Below are 18328 nucleotides of genomic sequence, written 5' to 3' on the forward strand. Positions count from 1 at the left end.
CTGGTCTACTCTTCTAAACAGAAACAAGCAGCTGATGGCTGTCAGAATGAAGGCAGAGACGAGTTATACGTTCACACAAACCTGTAATTCCTATTTGCAACTCTAAACTGACACTCATGGGACCTGGTGTAAAATTTTAAAAAAAAAACCCCAGCTGTGTATGCAGCTATTGCAAATGTTGATCCTACTGGGCTTCTGGTACACTACTGCCAGTATGAGTCACTGGACAGCAGCATTAAACACCATGTGCTTTTCCAGATCTTACAACCGCCTCTCCAGTTCATAGGCTTAAGTCTCCATATGGCTCTCAGTAAAAAGCAGCAGTTGATACAGCAGAGGAAACTGATTAATGGAAGTGCACTACAGCCGTGTTCTACGATGGAAAACCGAAATTCCCTTTGTCTGCACACAGTCAACGTAAGATTATAAACGGTACCTCATTGATCACTTTCACGATATAAAGTGACAATGTTCCTCAGTACACAGTCAAAAAGCGACTAGGAACTGCAGACATGAAACAGAAGTGTGACATCTCCCCAGTTGTACCATGTGGTAATAATCCTGGACCAAGTTACTCGGTGTTTAAAAATAAATTTTTTTCTGAATAAGATGTTCCAAGAGCCAAGGTGCGTGAATCTCCATAGTGCAATAAGGTATGCCACAGCAAGAATGTATACACACTGTCCGAGGCCTGGAACAGCACAAGGTAGAGAGCAGGTGTGCTATGTATTGTTAGACATTGTGTGGAGTGTAGCATGGCCTAGTTTTAGTCGTACCACTTACACAAACTGAAGTATGCTTGCTTGATAAGTCTGCTTATTTGTTTCCTTATACAGCTGTATGTAGCGTCTTCCACCCTGGATACAGTAGCATAAACTACATTAAATACAAAAATAGTATTAAATTTAAACTTTATTATTTGGCCAACAAATTAATATTCCAACTTTAACATGGTGGAATGCTTAAAGAACCACACAGCCCAATCCGGCTCCAACCTTTCTCCACTTCCCTGAAAACCTGATCATGTGTCTTGGGTTGCTGCACTGGGCAGAGCTGAATCCTGCCTCATAGAACTGGAAAAGCTACATTCATGCATAAATATACTGACAAACGGGTGTGACAGGAGAGCAGCCCTGTCCGCACCAGGGACAGGATACATAACCAGTTACCTTACTCTCCAATGGAAAAATGACCCCTTTCCCTCTGAGATCACCCCAAGAAGCATCACCAACATTGCTTTTGGAAATGCAGGGGTAACAGAACAGCAATGGTATGAGGATGGGCTTGCCTCCAAGTTAATATGGAAGCAACAGCAAATTGAGACCATTTCCAGAAGCTGGCCAGGAGTTTGAGGGGTGACTGCTACAAAAAAAAGTTCAATCATCAAAAAAGTAACCCTCTTTACTCTCCCACAAAAATACTGGCCAAGTGAAGCAAGGGTGTCTGCTTCTGCCTATCAGAAGACTCCTTTTGATGTCAGTCCCTGGTTAAATCTCCTACAGTGCACACTAACCAGGGCTGTAAACAGAAAAGGGGAAAAAAATTTTAAGTAGCTATTTTCCAGACGTCATTACTACTAAGGCAACAAATGCTGCACAACTGCAGCCAAATCAGAGAGAAGTGCATGAAAAGATGACAAGGGAAATAAAAATCCCATCCAGACTGCTAATCTAAAAACAGAGGACCCCCAAATGAAAAGCAAACAAAAATTACAGAAGTGTTGTGTTTTGACGAATCATTGGATTGGATTTTCATAAACATTCTCTTCCTGTTCCAGATCTTTGTAGATTTTTAGCCTCATTGCCCTCATCACTGCTCTCATGTAGTGTCTTATGGTTTTGGGAATGCGATTATGTTAAAGTTCATCTTTGTGGCTGTGTTGATCTTCATCATCCTCCTCCTCCAGATCTGGCTCATCTGCTTCTTCCAAGTCATCTAAGTCCTGTATAATGGACAAAAGAGCTTTCCGTGAGTAACTGGACATAGTAGCCAGAGCTTATAGCAAACAAGTCAGCTGCTGGTACCAAACAGAGACTTGAATCCCTTTTGTCATCACCTACAGCAGCTATCTTCTTAGGATTATAAGAAAGACTGGTTATGAGATGCACTGTCCTCACTACCATACCCTACTTACAGTAGTGCTATGAAAAGCAGGGTCATGTGGGTATTCTAACCAGACTCCCACAGCCCTCAGGCAGGTTTGAAAATAAAGCTCGGACTTACATCATCTGCAGCAGCCACATCTTGACCACCGCTTTCCAGGAACTTGGTAAATCCTTCCAGTGTTCGCTCACCATTGTAATCAACCACCTGGAAAGATAATAGCAGCATCCCATGAAACTATTGGTCAGTCATACACTAGTTCTGTGCAAGAACAGTTCCTATCTGCATCCTACAACTGCAGAGAACAAGTCCTCAAGTCATTTACTTCCTCATTCCTAGCCAGCCATATTTAAATAGCTCTGGATGGTTTAAACACCCTGTATACAAAGCAATGCTTAAAAAAATAAAGAGCAGCCATCAATAGCTGCCATGTAAACTTTGAACAGCAGGTCATGTATGACAGTTCCTGCAATTTACTGCATCCGTTTGCTCCACAGTGAGCAGATAAGGCCTGAAAACATCTACTTTACATGTTACAATCCAAGGAACTTTATAACATGACTGTTCCCAGGCTATTTTAGGATTACTAGTATTAATACAGTACTTTTATTCCACATACACCCTGTAAGTTCAATGAGGATCAAATAAAGTCAGCCACACCTAAGAAGTTACATAAAAGCTTTATCAAATCCTACTAGACTTTACTGTAATGCATCATCTGAAATACTGGAGCATACACAGGAAGTTCTTAAAATGTTAAGAGGCTTCAACATTCACATCCATATGTTCTGCACTCTGTTCTACAACTGCAAGCTGCTCCCCTGTCCTCCTGCACCAGCATATTTTAACAACACATTCCCACCCTTCAGTATAAGGATCCTGCCTGGAGATTAAACTGCCTAAGAGCTGGAAGACCTAACCCTGCAGTGGCACATAAGTCACCTAACCTCAGGGTGAGCAGATGGTACATTACACACCTTATCTGTTCCAGCAGGGAAAAATTTCAGTGTGGGAAAGCTGTGGATCTTCACAGCCTCAATTTCATTGGAAGTTGAGTCCATCTTGGCAATGATTATGTTCTCATGGTCCTTATATTTTTCTCCCAGTTTATCCCAGATGGGAGCAAGCTGCTTGCAGTGGCCACACCATGGAGCATCTGCAAAATAAATAAGCTGCTGAAGACTCTCCTGAATCTAAAGAAAGATGGAGTCCTGTATTTCTGCCAAAGGGAATGGAAACTTGTGCAAAAATCAAATAGGGGTCAGACTTCAAAGCTACACAATCAAGTTCAGAGTAGGAGCTGCATGAAATCCTTAGATTCCAGTGTCTATTCAGTTCATCTATAGGGAGAACACATTTGATAATCCCTTATTTAAATCTACTGGCTACTGGGGCAACTACGTTGTCCAAAAAGCAACCCAACAAGGCTGCTCTACAAAAGCCAGAACAAAGTTGGACTTACAGAACTCAATGAAGACATTCTTGTTCTCATCAAAAGCAACTTCCTCAAAGTTTTTTCCAACCAGAACTTTAACAGGGTTCTTGTCCCAGTCATCTGGGATATCCTGGCTCATCAGGTGAGGCTGGGAAGCAATGGAGAGCAGAAAAATTTAAGGAGACATCCTTAGTGAGTCAATACAATAATCATACTGTATGATCTTCACTGACAGTCACCTGCTGCATTTCTCCCTCTTTCAAAAGGCCAACAGTCTGGAGAAAATATTACACTTTAAAGCTAACTAAACATCAAACATCACTTACCCACTTGGATGACAGTGCTGATGCAGAATTACCTATAGCATGACCTTCATAGGTTGAATATTAAACTGGACTATATTTGGGGGTCAATTTACTGTATTAGCTAAGTTCAGAAGTTTGGAAAGGGTATACAGATCTTTGTCAGAGTGTTATTGAAAGATCCACCAATGAAAGTCATTCTTTGATTCAAACTTAGTCACTTCCTGCTCAGTATGCAGTAGCAACCAGAAAAGCAAACGTTAGGAATTAGGAAAGGAACAGAAAATGAGTGCGCCTCTGTATTGCTTCACGGTGCGACCTCACCTTGTGTCCTGTGTGCAATTCTGTCACATCTCACAAAAAACAAAACACAGAATTAGAAGGGCAACAAATTAAGGGACTAACTCCTCATGAAGAAAGGCTTAAGAGGTTAGGACTCTGCAGCTTGAAAAGACAGCTGAGGAGAGATATAAGAACAGTGCTTCTGAATCCAGACCTTGGAGCACACCCTATTAGTCGGGCAGGGTGCGCCCTAAGGACTGGGCTGGGAAGCACTGTGACAGAGGTTCATGAAATCCTGAGTGGAGTAGAATGGGTAAAGCTACAAAGACTAAGGGACATTCCATGAAGTTACATAGTAATATCTTTAAAACAAATAGGAGAAAATATTTTTATAGTTAAGCTGCAGTTGTGGTAAAAGCAGTGTAGCTGGGTTAAAAATAAAAAAAAAGGAAGATTTGGACAAGTTCCTGGAGGAAGAGTCTATAAACTGCTATTAAGGTAGACATTGGTAAAAGCCACTGCTTATTCCTGGGGTCAGTAGCTTGGAATCTTGCTACTTCTTGGGATTCTGCGGTCACCTGGATTAGCACTATTGGAAGCAGGATACTGGGCCAGATGGACCTTTGTTCTGACCCAGTATGGCTATTATGTTCTAAGTAGTGATTTTAGCTAAGAAATTTTTAGGCCTCTTCAGTTATAATTAAAACCTTGTCTGAACAAATCAAAGACTAAAGATTTATTTACACGTATTGCAAAATACGAGTGCTAAATTGAGTTTAGGTGGTAAAAGTTAGGAACAGCACTTCTTGTACACCTGCATTGGTTGCACATGCATGCAAGAGTAATAATTAAACTTTGACTCGGTTTTAATATAATTTATGGGTTAGCTTCTGCCAGCCTGGTTTCACTGAACTGAATTCTTCTGTAGGATCTTATAGTTATAGAGCCCCATAGCACTGGAGTGCCCTTCCAGACAATATTAAACACCGATACAGATAAAGATGTTCAGGAGACTAGTAAAAACTGGCTGTTCCAACAATATCTAGAAGACTGTTATTAGGAAGGGTATGGAGTCCAGGTGTGCGGATGTTATAATGCCGTTGTATCGCTCCATGGTGCGACCGCACCTGGAGTATTGTGTTCAGTACTGGTCTCCGTATCTCAAAAAAGATATAGTAGAATTGGAAAAGGTACAGCGAAGGGCGACGAAAATGGTAGTGGGGATGGGACGACTTTCCTATGAAGAGAGGCTGAGAAGGCTAGGGCTTTTCAGCTTGGAGAAGAGACGGCTGAGGGGAGATATGATAGAAGTGTATAAAATAATGAGTGGAATGGATCGGGTGGATGTGAAGCGACTGTTCACGCTATCCAAAAATACTAGGACTAGAGGGCATGAGTTGAAGCTACAGTGTGGTAAATTTAAAACGAATCGGAGAAAATTTTTCTTCACCCAACGTGTAATTAGACTCTGGAATTCGTTGCCGGAGAACGTGGTACGGGCGGTTAGCTTGACGGAGTTTAAAAAGGGGTTAGATAGATTCCTAAAGGACAAGTCCATAGACCGCTATTAAATGGTCTTGGAAAAATTCCGCATTTTTAGGTATAACTTGTCTGGAATGTTTTTACGTTTGGGGAGCGTGCCAGGTGCCCTTGACCTGGATTGGCCACTGTCGGTGACAGGATGCTGGGCTAGATGGACCTTTGGTCTTTCCCAGTATGGCACTAATGTACTTATGTACTGATTAATACTGTACTTGATGGGTTTGATCTTTATCACGGTTATTTATTGCATTCTCCTAACTCAAGGAATATTCCATTGCTTTTGCTAAGTTGGATTACACCTTGAACATGGCTAAATAGATAAAATTAAAACTAGGACATTCAGAGTAGAAGGATGAGAACAAGCAATTGTGAAGAACCACACTGAAATAACCTATAATCAGATGCTATGAACTCCAGAAAGAAGTGTTATGGAACTTTTTATGAGTTCTGACATTCAGGCCTCACCCTGTCTGTTCAGCTCTTGTGATACCTAGTTCCTTTTTCTTGTTCTTCCTGTTTTGTAACTTAACTGCACTGCCCAGGTGACTACCAGAGGGTGAAGAAAAGCAAGGAACAGTTATGAAGGTGGAGCTATTATGAGGTGGTGTGATTAAGATGAAAGGATATATAAAAAAGTTGTGTAAAATACCCATTGGAAAAGGTGCAGCGAAGGGCGACTAAAATGATAGCGGGGATGGGACGACTTCCCTATGAAGAAAGACTAAGAAGGCTAGGGCTATTCAGCTTGGAGAAGAGACGGCTGAGGGGAGACATGATAGAGGTATATAAAATAATGAGTGGAGTGGAACAGGTGGATGTGAAGCGTCTGTTCACGCTTTCCAAAAATACTAGGACTAGGGGGCATGCGATGAAACTACAGTGTAGTAAATTTAAAACAAAATCGGAGAAACTTTTTCTTCACCCAACGTGTAAACTTTGGAATTCATTGCCGGAAAATGTGGTGAAGGCGGTTAGCTTAGCAGAGTTTAAAAAGGGGTTGGACGGTTTCCTAAAGGACAAGTCCATAAACCGCTACTAAATGGACTTGGAAAACTCCAAAATTCCAGGAACAACATGTATAGAATGTTTGTACGTTTGGGAAGCTTGCCAGGTGCCCTTGGCCTGGATTGGCCGCTGTCATGGACAGGATGCTGGGCTCGATGGACCCTTGGTCTTTTCCCAGTATGGCATTACTTATGTAACAATGAAACTTAATTGTTTAACTAGCTAATTAGCACTGTTGAAGTATTTATTTGCTTATGTAACGGAAGTTTTTTTGTCTGTGAAGCAGAGTGTTTGCTCACTGCCACAAAGAGAACTTCTCTGGAAACTATCACGGTTGGTGATAATTCTAGTCTGTTTTTTTTCCTTCTTTCTACTTTTTGCAGGACTACGATGCATTAGCTTAGTATAGTGATTGTTTGCTTTTAGAAATATTTCTTGCTTTGCTTTAATTTCTAATAGCTAAATTGTCCTCCTTTATTTCTGATAGCTAAAACTAAAAATAAATACACCTTTTTCCTTATTTTTTTTTGTGAGTGAGTCATCTCTCTCTGGTAAAAAGAGATAGTGCAGAGCTTAGGTAAGAAACACCACCCAACAGAAGCTCTCTGAGAGAATGAACAGTGAAAGATTATGTATTCCACACACCACAACAATGAGCCGAGCCTAACTCCTAGCCATTCGACTTCGTTGACCTGCATCACACGGGGCTTACCTTGACTTTGCCCTCCAGAAAATTGTTGCAGAACTCCTTTAGCTTGTCAGCACTTAGGTCATCTGACTCAGGCTTGAACTTTGTCATTTCCTCCTCTAATGTGATCAGACGAACAGATGGGCATTCCTCTTTCTTCAGACCAAAGAACTCCAGGATACGCTGGTTATCCGTGTGCTCGCTGTCTATGAAGATGAAGAGTATCTTTGGAAAGAGGTTGACAGTGCGATTAGTGCAATGAGACCCACATGGTCCTACATTCAGACATCTTATTCTGGTGAATGCAGTACTACCACCAGAAAGCAGCAGACGGAATGGACCATGGTCCACCTGCTGTTATTAGCTTTACCACGTTCCTTGCCAGCCACTCAAGTCTAGACAAATCCTCACCTTTCCTTTGAAGCTTCCAGCTGCATTCTTGAAGTTGTCCAGTTTATCCTGATAGTCTGGAGTACTCTTGGGTAGGAACAGTAGGATGTGTGTCTTAATCTCCCCACCAAAGATTTTAGGGGCAGTCTGATTTGCAGAATGGGGTGGGGAGGGAAGAAGGATAAACAAAAAAAAAGGACCATTAAAAGTTTATCTAAAAACCTGTAGTTTTTAGCATGTGCAAAGTTATCCTTTATGTCAAGTCTTCATTGGAAGCCTAACCACCTCTGCACCTTCCCCACACCCCACCCAACAAAAAAAAACTTTCAGGAAAGAGATCCACCTTGAAGGACAGTGAAGCACAGACATCACTGGATGAGGTAGGGGTTTTTTTTTACCTGTTCGGTGAACTCAATAACCAGGGGAAGTTGATTTGACTTTATAAAGTTCAGCACATTCTCCTTGGTGGCTTCTCCATCAAAGATGTTACGTCCTTCATCAAACTGAAAGAAAAATGGAGAAAAAGAGCATCAAAAACCTGGACTTTATTGCTTTTTCTTGGAAAAGAAATCAGGAATTCACGCTTCCAGCTGCCGACCCTCTCCTAGAAAACACTCCAAATACAAAATTTATGTCCTCCAATGTAGGAGCTGATATGAATGAAAAACAGATGTGAAAACTTGTTCAACCCAATCCCTAAATACTGAATTCTGGCTACACCCAAAACAACTTGGTCTTCAAAGTCAATCTCAAGACAGCCTTGTATCTCTGCTTGTTCAACATCTGCTAGTGCAAATACCAAGGATTTTTTTTTTTTAGTTTTGTTTCATTAATTTGTATTATGCTTTGTTTCTTATAAACCTAGACATCCTGTTTGCTAGTCAAACAGCGCAGCAGAAAAAACTCGCTTAAGGTTATATAAGAATTATTCTTTTCCTCCTAATTTTCAAACTGAAACCAGAGCTTTTTATACACTTATTACTGTAAACTGATTTGATGTATATGTTCTAAAAGCAGTCAACCCTGAAACCGAACCAAACAAGATTTTAATCCCATTTACTTGAGGATAAGGGACTAGGCTGAGACCTAGAAACAAAATTTACTAAAATCAGTACTATTTGACAAGTACATTAAAATTTTTCACAATGCAATGATAGAAAAAGCATGAAACATTGGGCACTAGGGTGAAGGGTCAGAAGTTACAATCCACTGTAAAGAAAAGTAAGACAAGTTCAGGGAAAAACATCTGCAGGCCTAGATTGAGGATGGCTGAAAAAGGAACTCAAGATAGCTTTGCACAAGATATCTGAGGGAGCTCAGGAGCTGCTGTCTCAACCTATAACCCTTGATGAGATCCATAGTGCGATTCCGGGGGCCAGCTGGCTTAAATTCTATAAAGTATAAAGTAAATGGTTGCCCCCCCCCCCCCCCCCCCATTCTCTCCTCAGGACTCTTATCACCACACATATCCACCAATCCCCTTAAGCTATTCCTCGCATCCATTCCGCCCAATCCCCAAAGTCTCTTACCCTCCCCTCCCCATCCAACCCCCACATATCCATGACACCCCCGTCCATATCAGAAAAGGTGCCCAAGGGAAGGAACGCAACCCTCACACCCGCAACCGATTATACATCCCACTTTCATAAAAAAAAAAAAACTATATCAAACCCTCACATAGCAACAAACTGCAAGATTATGAATCAATATATCCCCCAGCACCATAAAACCAACAATCCCAAGTTGTCAGTCAGGTCCAACCACCAGCCCCAATATCAAAACAACTCCGTTCATACATGAACAACTACCCCAAAGGGGGCCCAGCAGTCAGCATGGAAAATAACCTTGATATGTAGTCCAGCTCAACCCTCATGTGAGGTGGCCAGCCGATTGCTGGCGCTGCAGACATTTGTGCCCCACCCACTGCCATTTAGGATGGGATCTCAAGGTGGAGGCAGGCTGAGACATGACTTGATGGTGTCATTGTCAAGTCCCCCTTGAGCTTCTGAAACAGACTTAACCTGGTGCATGTGTCCATCTTTGCAGAAAACCAGTGCAAATGGGTATTTCTATCTGTACCGGATACCCATCTCAAAAATCCTGGCAGTGACTGGCTTCAGGTCAGCCCGGCGCTTCAAGGTGGCTGATGCTAAGTCTCCATGGAGTAGGAGTCCCATTTGAAATCATTAGCCTGTCGTGCTGCCTTTAGAACTCATTCTTTCAGCTTGAAATCTTGAAAACAAGCAATATCTTTAGAAAGGTTATTCTGTGCCGGCCCCAGGGCTCTATGAGATCTCTCCAATATTACACTGTCCGGAGCAACGGGCAACCCAGTTGCACACAGCAATGAGCTAACCACTTGTTGGACCACCACCTCAGTCTTGATATGTTGGGGTCGCCGGAAGACCATGGAACCGCAAATTGTTGCATCAGCTCCGGTTCTCTAGATCTTATAGTTTATCAGCCATTTGCTGCTGTCCAATATCAGTTATCTGCCGATCCTTAGACCCCATTGCCTCTGCATGATCTTCAATCTGGCCCTCGACCTCCTCCACTCAATGTCCCAGATCTCTAATCTCACCTCGCAGGTCAGCCCCCACAGCAGCCAAGTCAGAGCGGACTGCCTTAAGGTCCGACCGGATCTCCTGTAGCCAAGATCGTAGCTCAGGGAAAACTCCTTTGGGACCTCCAGATGACAGGTCTCTGATTATCTCCTGCTCACGCAAGGCCTCCTGCTCCTGGACCGCCATGTGCTTCTTGCTCGCACCACCCGCGAACGCAAATTGGGATAATCTACTGCCTCTGCCCGAGTCTGCATCACCTCACCAGATTGCCCGCGTTAGGTATATTTCCGCTTATAGGGGCAGGCACAAGTACATTGCTGTGTGCTGGGGGAGTGCAAGAAAAATGCTGCGAGTGAGTGGGAGGTCGGCGCTTAGGCAGCCATGCTACCCGGTGACCACTTCCTCCCCTCAAGGTTTGGACAAGTTCCTGGAGGAAAAGTCTCATCTTGAGATTGAGAAGCCACTGCTTGCCCTGGGATTGGTAGAATGTAATGCTGTTACTATCTGGGTTTCTGCCAGGTACTTGTGACCTGAATTGGCCACTACTGGAAACAGGATACTGGGCTGATCATAGGAATAGCCATACTCGGGTCAGACCAAAGTTCACAACTTGACAACTATACGCAATCACTCCTTCAAAGCTGCGCCACCCTCCACCAAGATGGTCTTTTTAGTAACTGCAGAAACGGGATCAGAAACTTCTATCCTTCTCTTGATTAGGGTAGAGCTTAGTCATGGAGTGTCCTACCCCCCCAAAAAAACACTGTTGGCCATCTCCTACTCTTTAGAAATATCCAACTTCATCAATAGGAAAGGACCTTGGAAAAAGTTTTGATACCTAGCAAGAGGATCTCAGGCTGAACTAGTGGAAGGGTGCTCCACAGTGATACTTGAGATTAGCTGTGCCAACCTCTCTCAATGAGAAAGGACCATCGAGAGCTCCTCACTATGTACCACCTCCTCCTCCTAAAGCATCTGTCGCTGTCCCAACACAGCTTGATTCTCTGTTTTACCCCCACACCTGTGCAAGACAAAGAGCCCAACACCTTACTGTTCGGGGGAGGGGGAATCCAACCCATTGGGGCACTACGGTGCTCTCAGGAGCGTCTGGGAGCATCTATGCTTTGCAAGGTACTAGTCGTAAGTATTGCCACACTGGAACAGACCAAAGGTCCATCAAGCCCAACATCCTGTTTCCAACAGTGGCCAATCCAGGTCACAAATACCTGGCAAGATCCCAAAAAAGTTCAATACATTTTATGCTGCTTATTCCAGAAATAAGCAGTGGCTTTTCCCCCAAGTCATTTTATGTTTCAACATATCAAACAACCAGAAGGTTGAGTAAACAATGTAAATTACAAACTATACTCAGTGAAAAATAAGCATCCATTCTATCAAAGTGTTACCCATTTTCTCCCTCCCCCCCATTATCATATTTCACCCTATTTACTACTGACATCTTAAGCAAAACAAGTATTTTACCCAGACAGCTACATTTCAACATAATCTCAATCATAAACCAAACACCCCCCCATACTCAGAACCCCACCCTCTCCCTATTACTAGCCCATCCCCCTCCACAAGCTATCGGATCTCAACGCTGAACATTCCCTGAGCGAGAATGACATAACACTATATGAGATATGATCAAGTTAAGCAGAAGACTGCGCCCCCTGGGGGCTTAAAATCTGGAGATATGGATTCCAGATCGCCAGAAAGAACTTTCGCCCCTTGGGGGACTCTCTTGCATCCCTAGCCTCCCAGGCTGCCAATTAATGAATCGGATTCCTCCAATACCCCCAAGTCATTTTAATAAACGGTCTATGGACTTTTCCTTTAGGAAGCTGTCCAAACCTTTTTTAAACCCCCTAAGCTAACCGCCTTTATCACATTCTCTGGCAACAAATTCCAGAGTTTAATTACACGTTGAGTGAAGAAATATTTTCTCAGATTTGTTTTAAACGCAATATTTTGTACCTTCTTCGCGTGCCCCCTAGCGCTACTCATTTTATAGACCTCTATCATATCTCCCCTCAGCCGTGCTTTCTCCAAGCTGAAGAGCCCTAGCCGCTTTAGCCTTTCCTCATAGGGAAGTCGTCCCATCCCCTTTATCACTTTCATCGCCCTTCTCTGCACCTTTTCTAATTCCACTATATGTTTTTTTTGAGATGTGGCAACCAGAATTGAACACATATTTGAGGTGCGGTCGCACTATGGACTGATACAAAGGCTCATTTTTGTTTTCCATTCCTTTCCTAATACTTAACATTCTATTTGCTTTCTTAGCCGCAGCAACACACTGAGCAGAGGGTTTCAACGTATCAACGCCGCCGCCTAGATCCCTTTTCTTGGTTGGCGATTCCTAATGTGGAACCTTGCATTACGTAGCTATAATTCGGGTTCCTCTCTCCCACATGCATCACTTTGCACTTGCTCACATTAAACATCTGCCATTTAGACGCCCAGTCTCCCAATCTCGTAAGGTCCTCTTGTAATTTTTCACAATCCTCTTGCCATTTAACAACTTTGAATAAGTTTCGTCAGCAAATTTAATTACCTCACTAGTTACTCCCATCTCTAGGTCATTTATAAATATGTTAAAAAGAAGTGGTCCCCGCACAGACCCCTGGGGAATCCCACTATCTAGCCTTCTCCATTGAGAATGACAATTTAACCCTAACCACTAGGCTATTCCTCCACTGTGTTCTATCTTTTAACCAGTTTTTTAATCCACAATAGAACATTACCTCCTATCCCATGACTCTCTAATTTCTTCTGGAGCCTTTCATGAGGTACTTTGTCATGTCAAACGCCTTTTGAAAACCAATACACAATATCAACCAGCTCACCTTCACCCACGTTTGTTCACTCCTTCAAAGAAATTTAATAGATTGGTGAGTCAAGATTTCCTTCACTAAATGCATGTTGGATTTGTCTCAATCCATGCTTTTGAATATGCTCTGTAATTTTGTTCTTTATAATAGTCTCTACCATTTTGCCCAGCACAGACGTCAAGGTCACCGGTCTATAATTTCCCAGATCTCCTTTGAAACCTTTTTAAAAAATTGGTATTACATTGACCACCCTCCAATCTTCCGGTACCAAGCTCAATTTTAAGGATAAATTACATATTACTAATAGTTCCACAAGTTCATTTTTCAATTCTATCAATACTCTGGGATGAATACCATCCGGTCCAGAAGATTTGCTACTCTTCAATCTGTCAAATTGCCCCATTACATCCTCCAGGTTTATAGAGATTTCATTCAATTTCTCCGACTCGTCAGCTTTGAGCACCATTTCTGGCACCAATCTCTCTCCCAAATCTTCCTTGAAGACTGAAGCAAAGAACTCATTTAATTTTTCCGCTATGGCTTTGTCTTCCCTGATTGCCCCTTTTACCACTCAGGTCATTTAGTGGTCCAACCGTTCTGTTGCCAGCTTCTTGCTTTTAATATACCTAAAAAAAAATTGTGTGTATTTACCTGTAACGCAATTTTTTTTTTTAAGTCCCTCTTTGCTTTCCTTATCAGTACTTTGCATTTGACTTGACATTCCTCATGTTTCCTATTATTTTCAGTCAGTTTCTTCTTCCATTTTCTGAAGGAGTTTCTTTTAGCTCCAATAGCTTTTTACCTCACTTTTTAACCATGCTGGCTGTCGTTTGGTTTTTCCTCCCTCCTTTTTTAATCCATGGAATAGTTTGCCTGGGCTTCCAGGATGGTGAAAAGGAGTGGCCTAGTGGTTAGGGTGGTGGACTTTGGTCCTGGGGAACTGAGTTCGATTCCCAGCACAGGCAGCTCCTTGTGACTCTGGGCAAGTCACTTAACCCTCCATTGCCTGCTGCATAGAGCCTGCCATGAGTGGGAAAGCGCGGGGTACAAATGTAACAAAAATAAATTTTTGAGCAGCATCCATGCCTGATGTAAAATTTTGACCCTCGCAGCTGCTCCTCAGTTTTTTTCCCCCACTTCTCATTTTATCATAGTCTCCTTTATGAAAGTTAAACGCTAACGTATTGGATTGCCTGTGCATTCTTACTCCAAAGCTAGTATCAAACCTGATCATATTATGAACACCGTTATCAAGCGTCCCCATCACCATTACCTCCCATACAAGATCATGCGCTCCACTAAGGGCTAGGTATAGAATTTTTCCTCTTCTTGTCGGCTCCTGTACCAGCTGCTCCATAAAGCAGTCCTTGATTTCGTCAAGGAATTTTATCTCCCTAGCATCCCTGATGTTACATTTACCCAGTCAATATCGGGGTAATTGAAATCACCCATTATTATTGTGTTCCCCAGTTTGTTAGCCTCCCTAATTTCTGATAACATTTCTACATCTGTCTGTTCATCCTGTCCAGGTGGATGGTAGTACACTCATATCACTACCCTTTTCCCCTTTACACGTGGAATTTCAATCCATAGGGATTCCCAGATGTGTTTTGTTTCCTGCTGAATTTTCAATTTGAGTCAATGCCCTCTAACATACAATGCTAACTCTCCACCCTATCAGTATGATATAATTTGTACCCCAAGTATGACAGTGTCCCACTGGTTATCCTCCTTCCACCAGGTCTCAGAGATGCCTATTATATCTAATTTTTCATTTAGTGCAATATATTCTAACTCTCCCATCTTATTTCTTAGGCTTCTGGCATTCGCATATAGACATTTCAAACTGTTTGTTGTTCCTATTTACATCATACTCAGTATTTCACAGTATTAATTTGCAATCTTTTGATTTTTATTTAAGGACACCTGATCTACTATGGTCTCTTTTGCAACCTCACTATCAGGATACTATCTTTCCTGTTTTGGTAATATCTTTGAAAGATACCTTATTCCGAACCATGCGCTTTTGGACGACTGTTGGCCTTCCCCCAGTTTCTAGTTTAAAAGCTGTTCTATCTCCTTTTTAAATGCCAATGCCAGAAGCCTGGTTCCACCCTGGTTAAGGCTGAGCCCATCCTTTCAGAATAGGATCTCTCTCCCCCCCCCCCCCCCCCCCCCTGAATGTTGCCCAGTTCCTAACAAATCTAAAACCCTCCTCCCTGCACCACTGTCTCATCCACACATTGAGACTCCGGAGCGCTGCCTGTCTCTTGGGCCCTGCGCATAGCACAGGTAGCACTTCAGGAAATACTATCCTAGAGGATCTGGATTTGAGCTTTCTACCCAAGAGCCTAAATTTGGCTTCTAGAACCTCTCCCCCACATTTTCCTATGTCATTGGTACCCACATGCACCAAGACAGCCGGCTCCTCTCCAGCACTATCTAAAATCCTATCTAGGTGATGCATGAGGTCCACCTTCGCACTAGGCAGACAAGTGATCAGGCGACCCTCACATCCACCAGCCACCCAGCTATCTATATGCCTAATGATCGAACCACCAACTAGAACAGCTGTCGTAACCCTTCTGACCTGGGCTGTAGCTCCTCGAGACACATCCTCAGTGTGAGAGAATTTTACTTTATGTATTGTTTGCTGGAAATGTTCAATAAAAATAAAGGACCGCGGCAAACAAAAGCAGCCAATGCCTGGGTTGACATTTTGTCGAGCAACTGCCCTGAGAGCAGTAGTAAGGACAAAGAGGTGACTTGACCAAGCTGTTGAACAGATGACTGGAGACTACCTTGTATACAGAAGATTTAAATCCTAAGCACTCTGGATCTCTTGCACAGACAGCTACTGCTCAAGTTTAAAACGTGTGCTAATTCAGCCTCCCTTACCATCTTACATGTGCAATTTTGCCAGCCTTTTTTGAAATACTTAGACTGGAAAACCATTTAGATATGGCATTTTACACCGAGAAAAATGTCCCCTTCTTCCACAGCCCATTGCCAAGAGCAAACATTATCCATATGACCCATTAAATTCAGTGCCTGCATGTGTTCATTACACAGCATTTGCAAAAAGATTCCTCCTCACCTTTTTAAACAGGATTATTGCATCTTTATCAAGTTGGTACTTTGAGAAAAGATCATCATGAGAGCTTATTCCAAATGGAATGTCATCGATAGCATCTGCCGCCTCCAGGAATACCTTGGCCAAGTCAGAATCCACATCCTGTGAAAGGAGAAAAATGTGCTCAAATTTTTTCTTACAGCCTGAATTACCCCAATCCTGACATGTAAATCACTCAGGATTCTATCGCTAAAGTGAGTCTTGTGCAAGAGCACCGAATCAGTGAAAACCTACCAGTCTCACAAGACTGCTCCCCAGTGGGACACTGGGACCCTTTCACCTACTGTGAAGCAGCCTTCTCACGTGGGGAGGTTCCAGCTACCATACAAAGAAGCCCAATGTGCATTAAGTGCCCACTCAGACCAGAGAGGTGGTAGGTCCCATTACTACCACTCCAGTTATACAATTTGGATTCACTACCTTGAAGAATCCAATCACAGCAACTTCATGAGACTCCAAAAGGGCTTCAGCTGCAGCAGTATCTGCAATGGTTGTGGCAGCTGGGCCAGTGCGCTTCTTCAACCAGTTCACAATGTCATCAGCCTCTCTACCAGCTGCAACAAAAATAGACAATGTCATTTTGAGGCCAAAGTAACAAGCTCTCTTCATCACAATTCTAACCAAAAGGCTGTGATAAAGTACCACTGAATCCCAAACACTTCCGTGGGTATTTCATTGTGTGTATTCAGTGGGTAAAGGAATTCTGTTAGTTGGCTCTCTCCTTAGTTTCATTATGTGGTAAAAGGTGCTGAAGCTTAAATTTAAAACTTGTATCACCAGTCAGGCCAGGTAATGCATCTGCCTTGTTTAGCTCAGATGTGTGTAAGAATCCAACCACAACTGCTGTCAGATCACCTGTGCTAAGAGAGAAAGTAAGGGAAAGGTATGAGAGAAAGTGTGTGTGGTGGGGGGGGGGGGGGGGGGGGAGTATTCCCCAACACTATGCCCATTTCTGGCTTATATTCACGTTAACAGTTTTCACCCCTTTTTCAGGGGAACTCCTGAGCTTACACTTGGAATAAGCTTGTATTTGCGTACATACAGTAAGTTATGATCTGTTGTGATCCAATAAAAGTTCAAATAGACCCATGAAAGTGTGATCAAAGGAAAATCAAATCAATAGCAAAATGACACTAAACCAGGTGGATACATAAGGAAAATGTGTGCAGAGTATGACAATATCCCAGACTCAGTCCTTGCTCACAGCTGTACTGAGTTCCAGAATGAACCCTAGTCTATAACAGGACAATTCTTGTTTTAATGGCTGGCTGAGATAGGAAGATGCTAAAACTGAACACTCAAACAGCAAAAAATCAGAAAGTGAATAAGGTACAGGCAAGGATCGTATCTGCTGGCATCTGTTTGTACAAGGAAGCAGAGCCATGATCGATTTTGAAGAATCTAGTAGGTACTGCTGTTTTAAAGGACATTTATACCTTACCTGAATACTCTTTTGGGGATGCGGTGTCTCCATTCTTGAAGAATTTAATTGTTGGATAACCACGAACACCAAACCGTTGCGCTAACTCCGACTCTTCTGTGGCATCAACCTTGCCCAATCTGATTTCAGACTCCTCTGACTTCAGTATACCAGCAGCTTTGGCATATTCTGGAGCAAGAGCTTTACAGTGGCCACACCAAGGAGCATCTGGAAAAGAACAGTAGCATTTACAGTACTAGAAAGGACCAAGAAAGGGATCATTTAGCTACCTAAACTAGAAAGTATCAATGGCTCCTTAAATATAGAATATCTGGGGAAAAAAAAGCCCTGCTTTATATCTAGTACCAGCACCTTTGCTACCACCTGCTAAGATTGCCCCAAGGTCCAAGAACTGGCAAGTGCTTCCCCCCACCCCCCCCCCCAAAAAAAAAAAAAAAAAAAAAAAAAAAAAAAAAAGAGTTAATCATCCCAGCCTTGGGCAGCCACCTCTAAGTTGATGCTCTTGCCTCATCCCTCTTGTGATTGGTGAAATGAAGCATCCACTGTTTGATCAAGGTGCTCTTGTTTATGGAGCCCCACATGGTTCAATTACTTGTTTGAATTGCAAGG

General features: G+C 42.7%; 1 protein-coding gene across 1 annotated transcript in view; it reads right to left on the bottom strand.

Annotated features, from left to right (window-relative positions):
- Positions 1-894: 894 nt before the first annotated feature.
- Positions 895-18328, bottom strand: part of P4HB (prolyl 4-hydroxylase subunit beta) — a 33883-nt gene continuing 16449 nt past the window's right edge. Inside the window, exons 2-11 of the mRNA XM_030205160.1 lie at positions 17720-17926; positions 16699-16832; positions 16243-16380; positions 8146-8250; positions 7769-7894; positions 7382-7582; positions 3566-3686; positions 3081-3259; positions 2224-2310; positions 895-1942 (exon numbers count right to left, since the gene is read on the bottom strand). Coding sequence (XP_030061020.1) covers positions 1856-1942; positions 2224-2310; positions 3081-3259; positions 3566-3686; positions 7382-7582; positions 7769-7894; positions 8146-8250; positions 16243-16380; positions 16699-16832; positions 17720-17926 — 1385 coding nt within the window. The 3' untranslated portion in view covers positions 895-1855. The remainder of the gene's footprint in view (positions 1943-2223; positions 2311-3080; positions 3260-3565; positions 3687-7381; positions 7583-7768; positions 7895-8145; positions 8251-16242; positions 16381-16698; positions 16833-17719; positions 17927-18328) is intronic.

The sequence above is a fragment of the Microcaecilia unicolor genome, chromosome 6 (genome assembly GCF_901765095.1).
Source record: "Microcaecilia unicolor chromosome 6, aMicUni1.1, whole genome shotgun sequence".
Taxonomy (NCBI): Eukaryota; Metazoa; Chordata; class Amphibia; order Gymnophiona; family Siphonopidae; genus Microcaecilia; species Microcaecilia unicolor.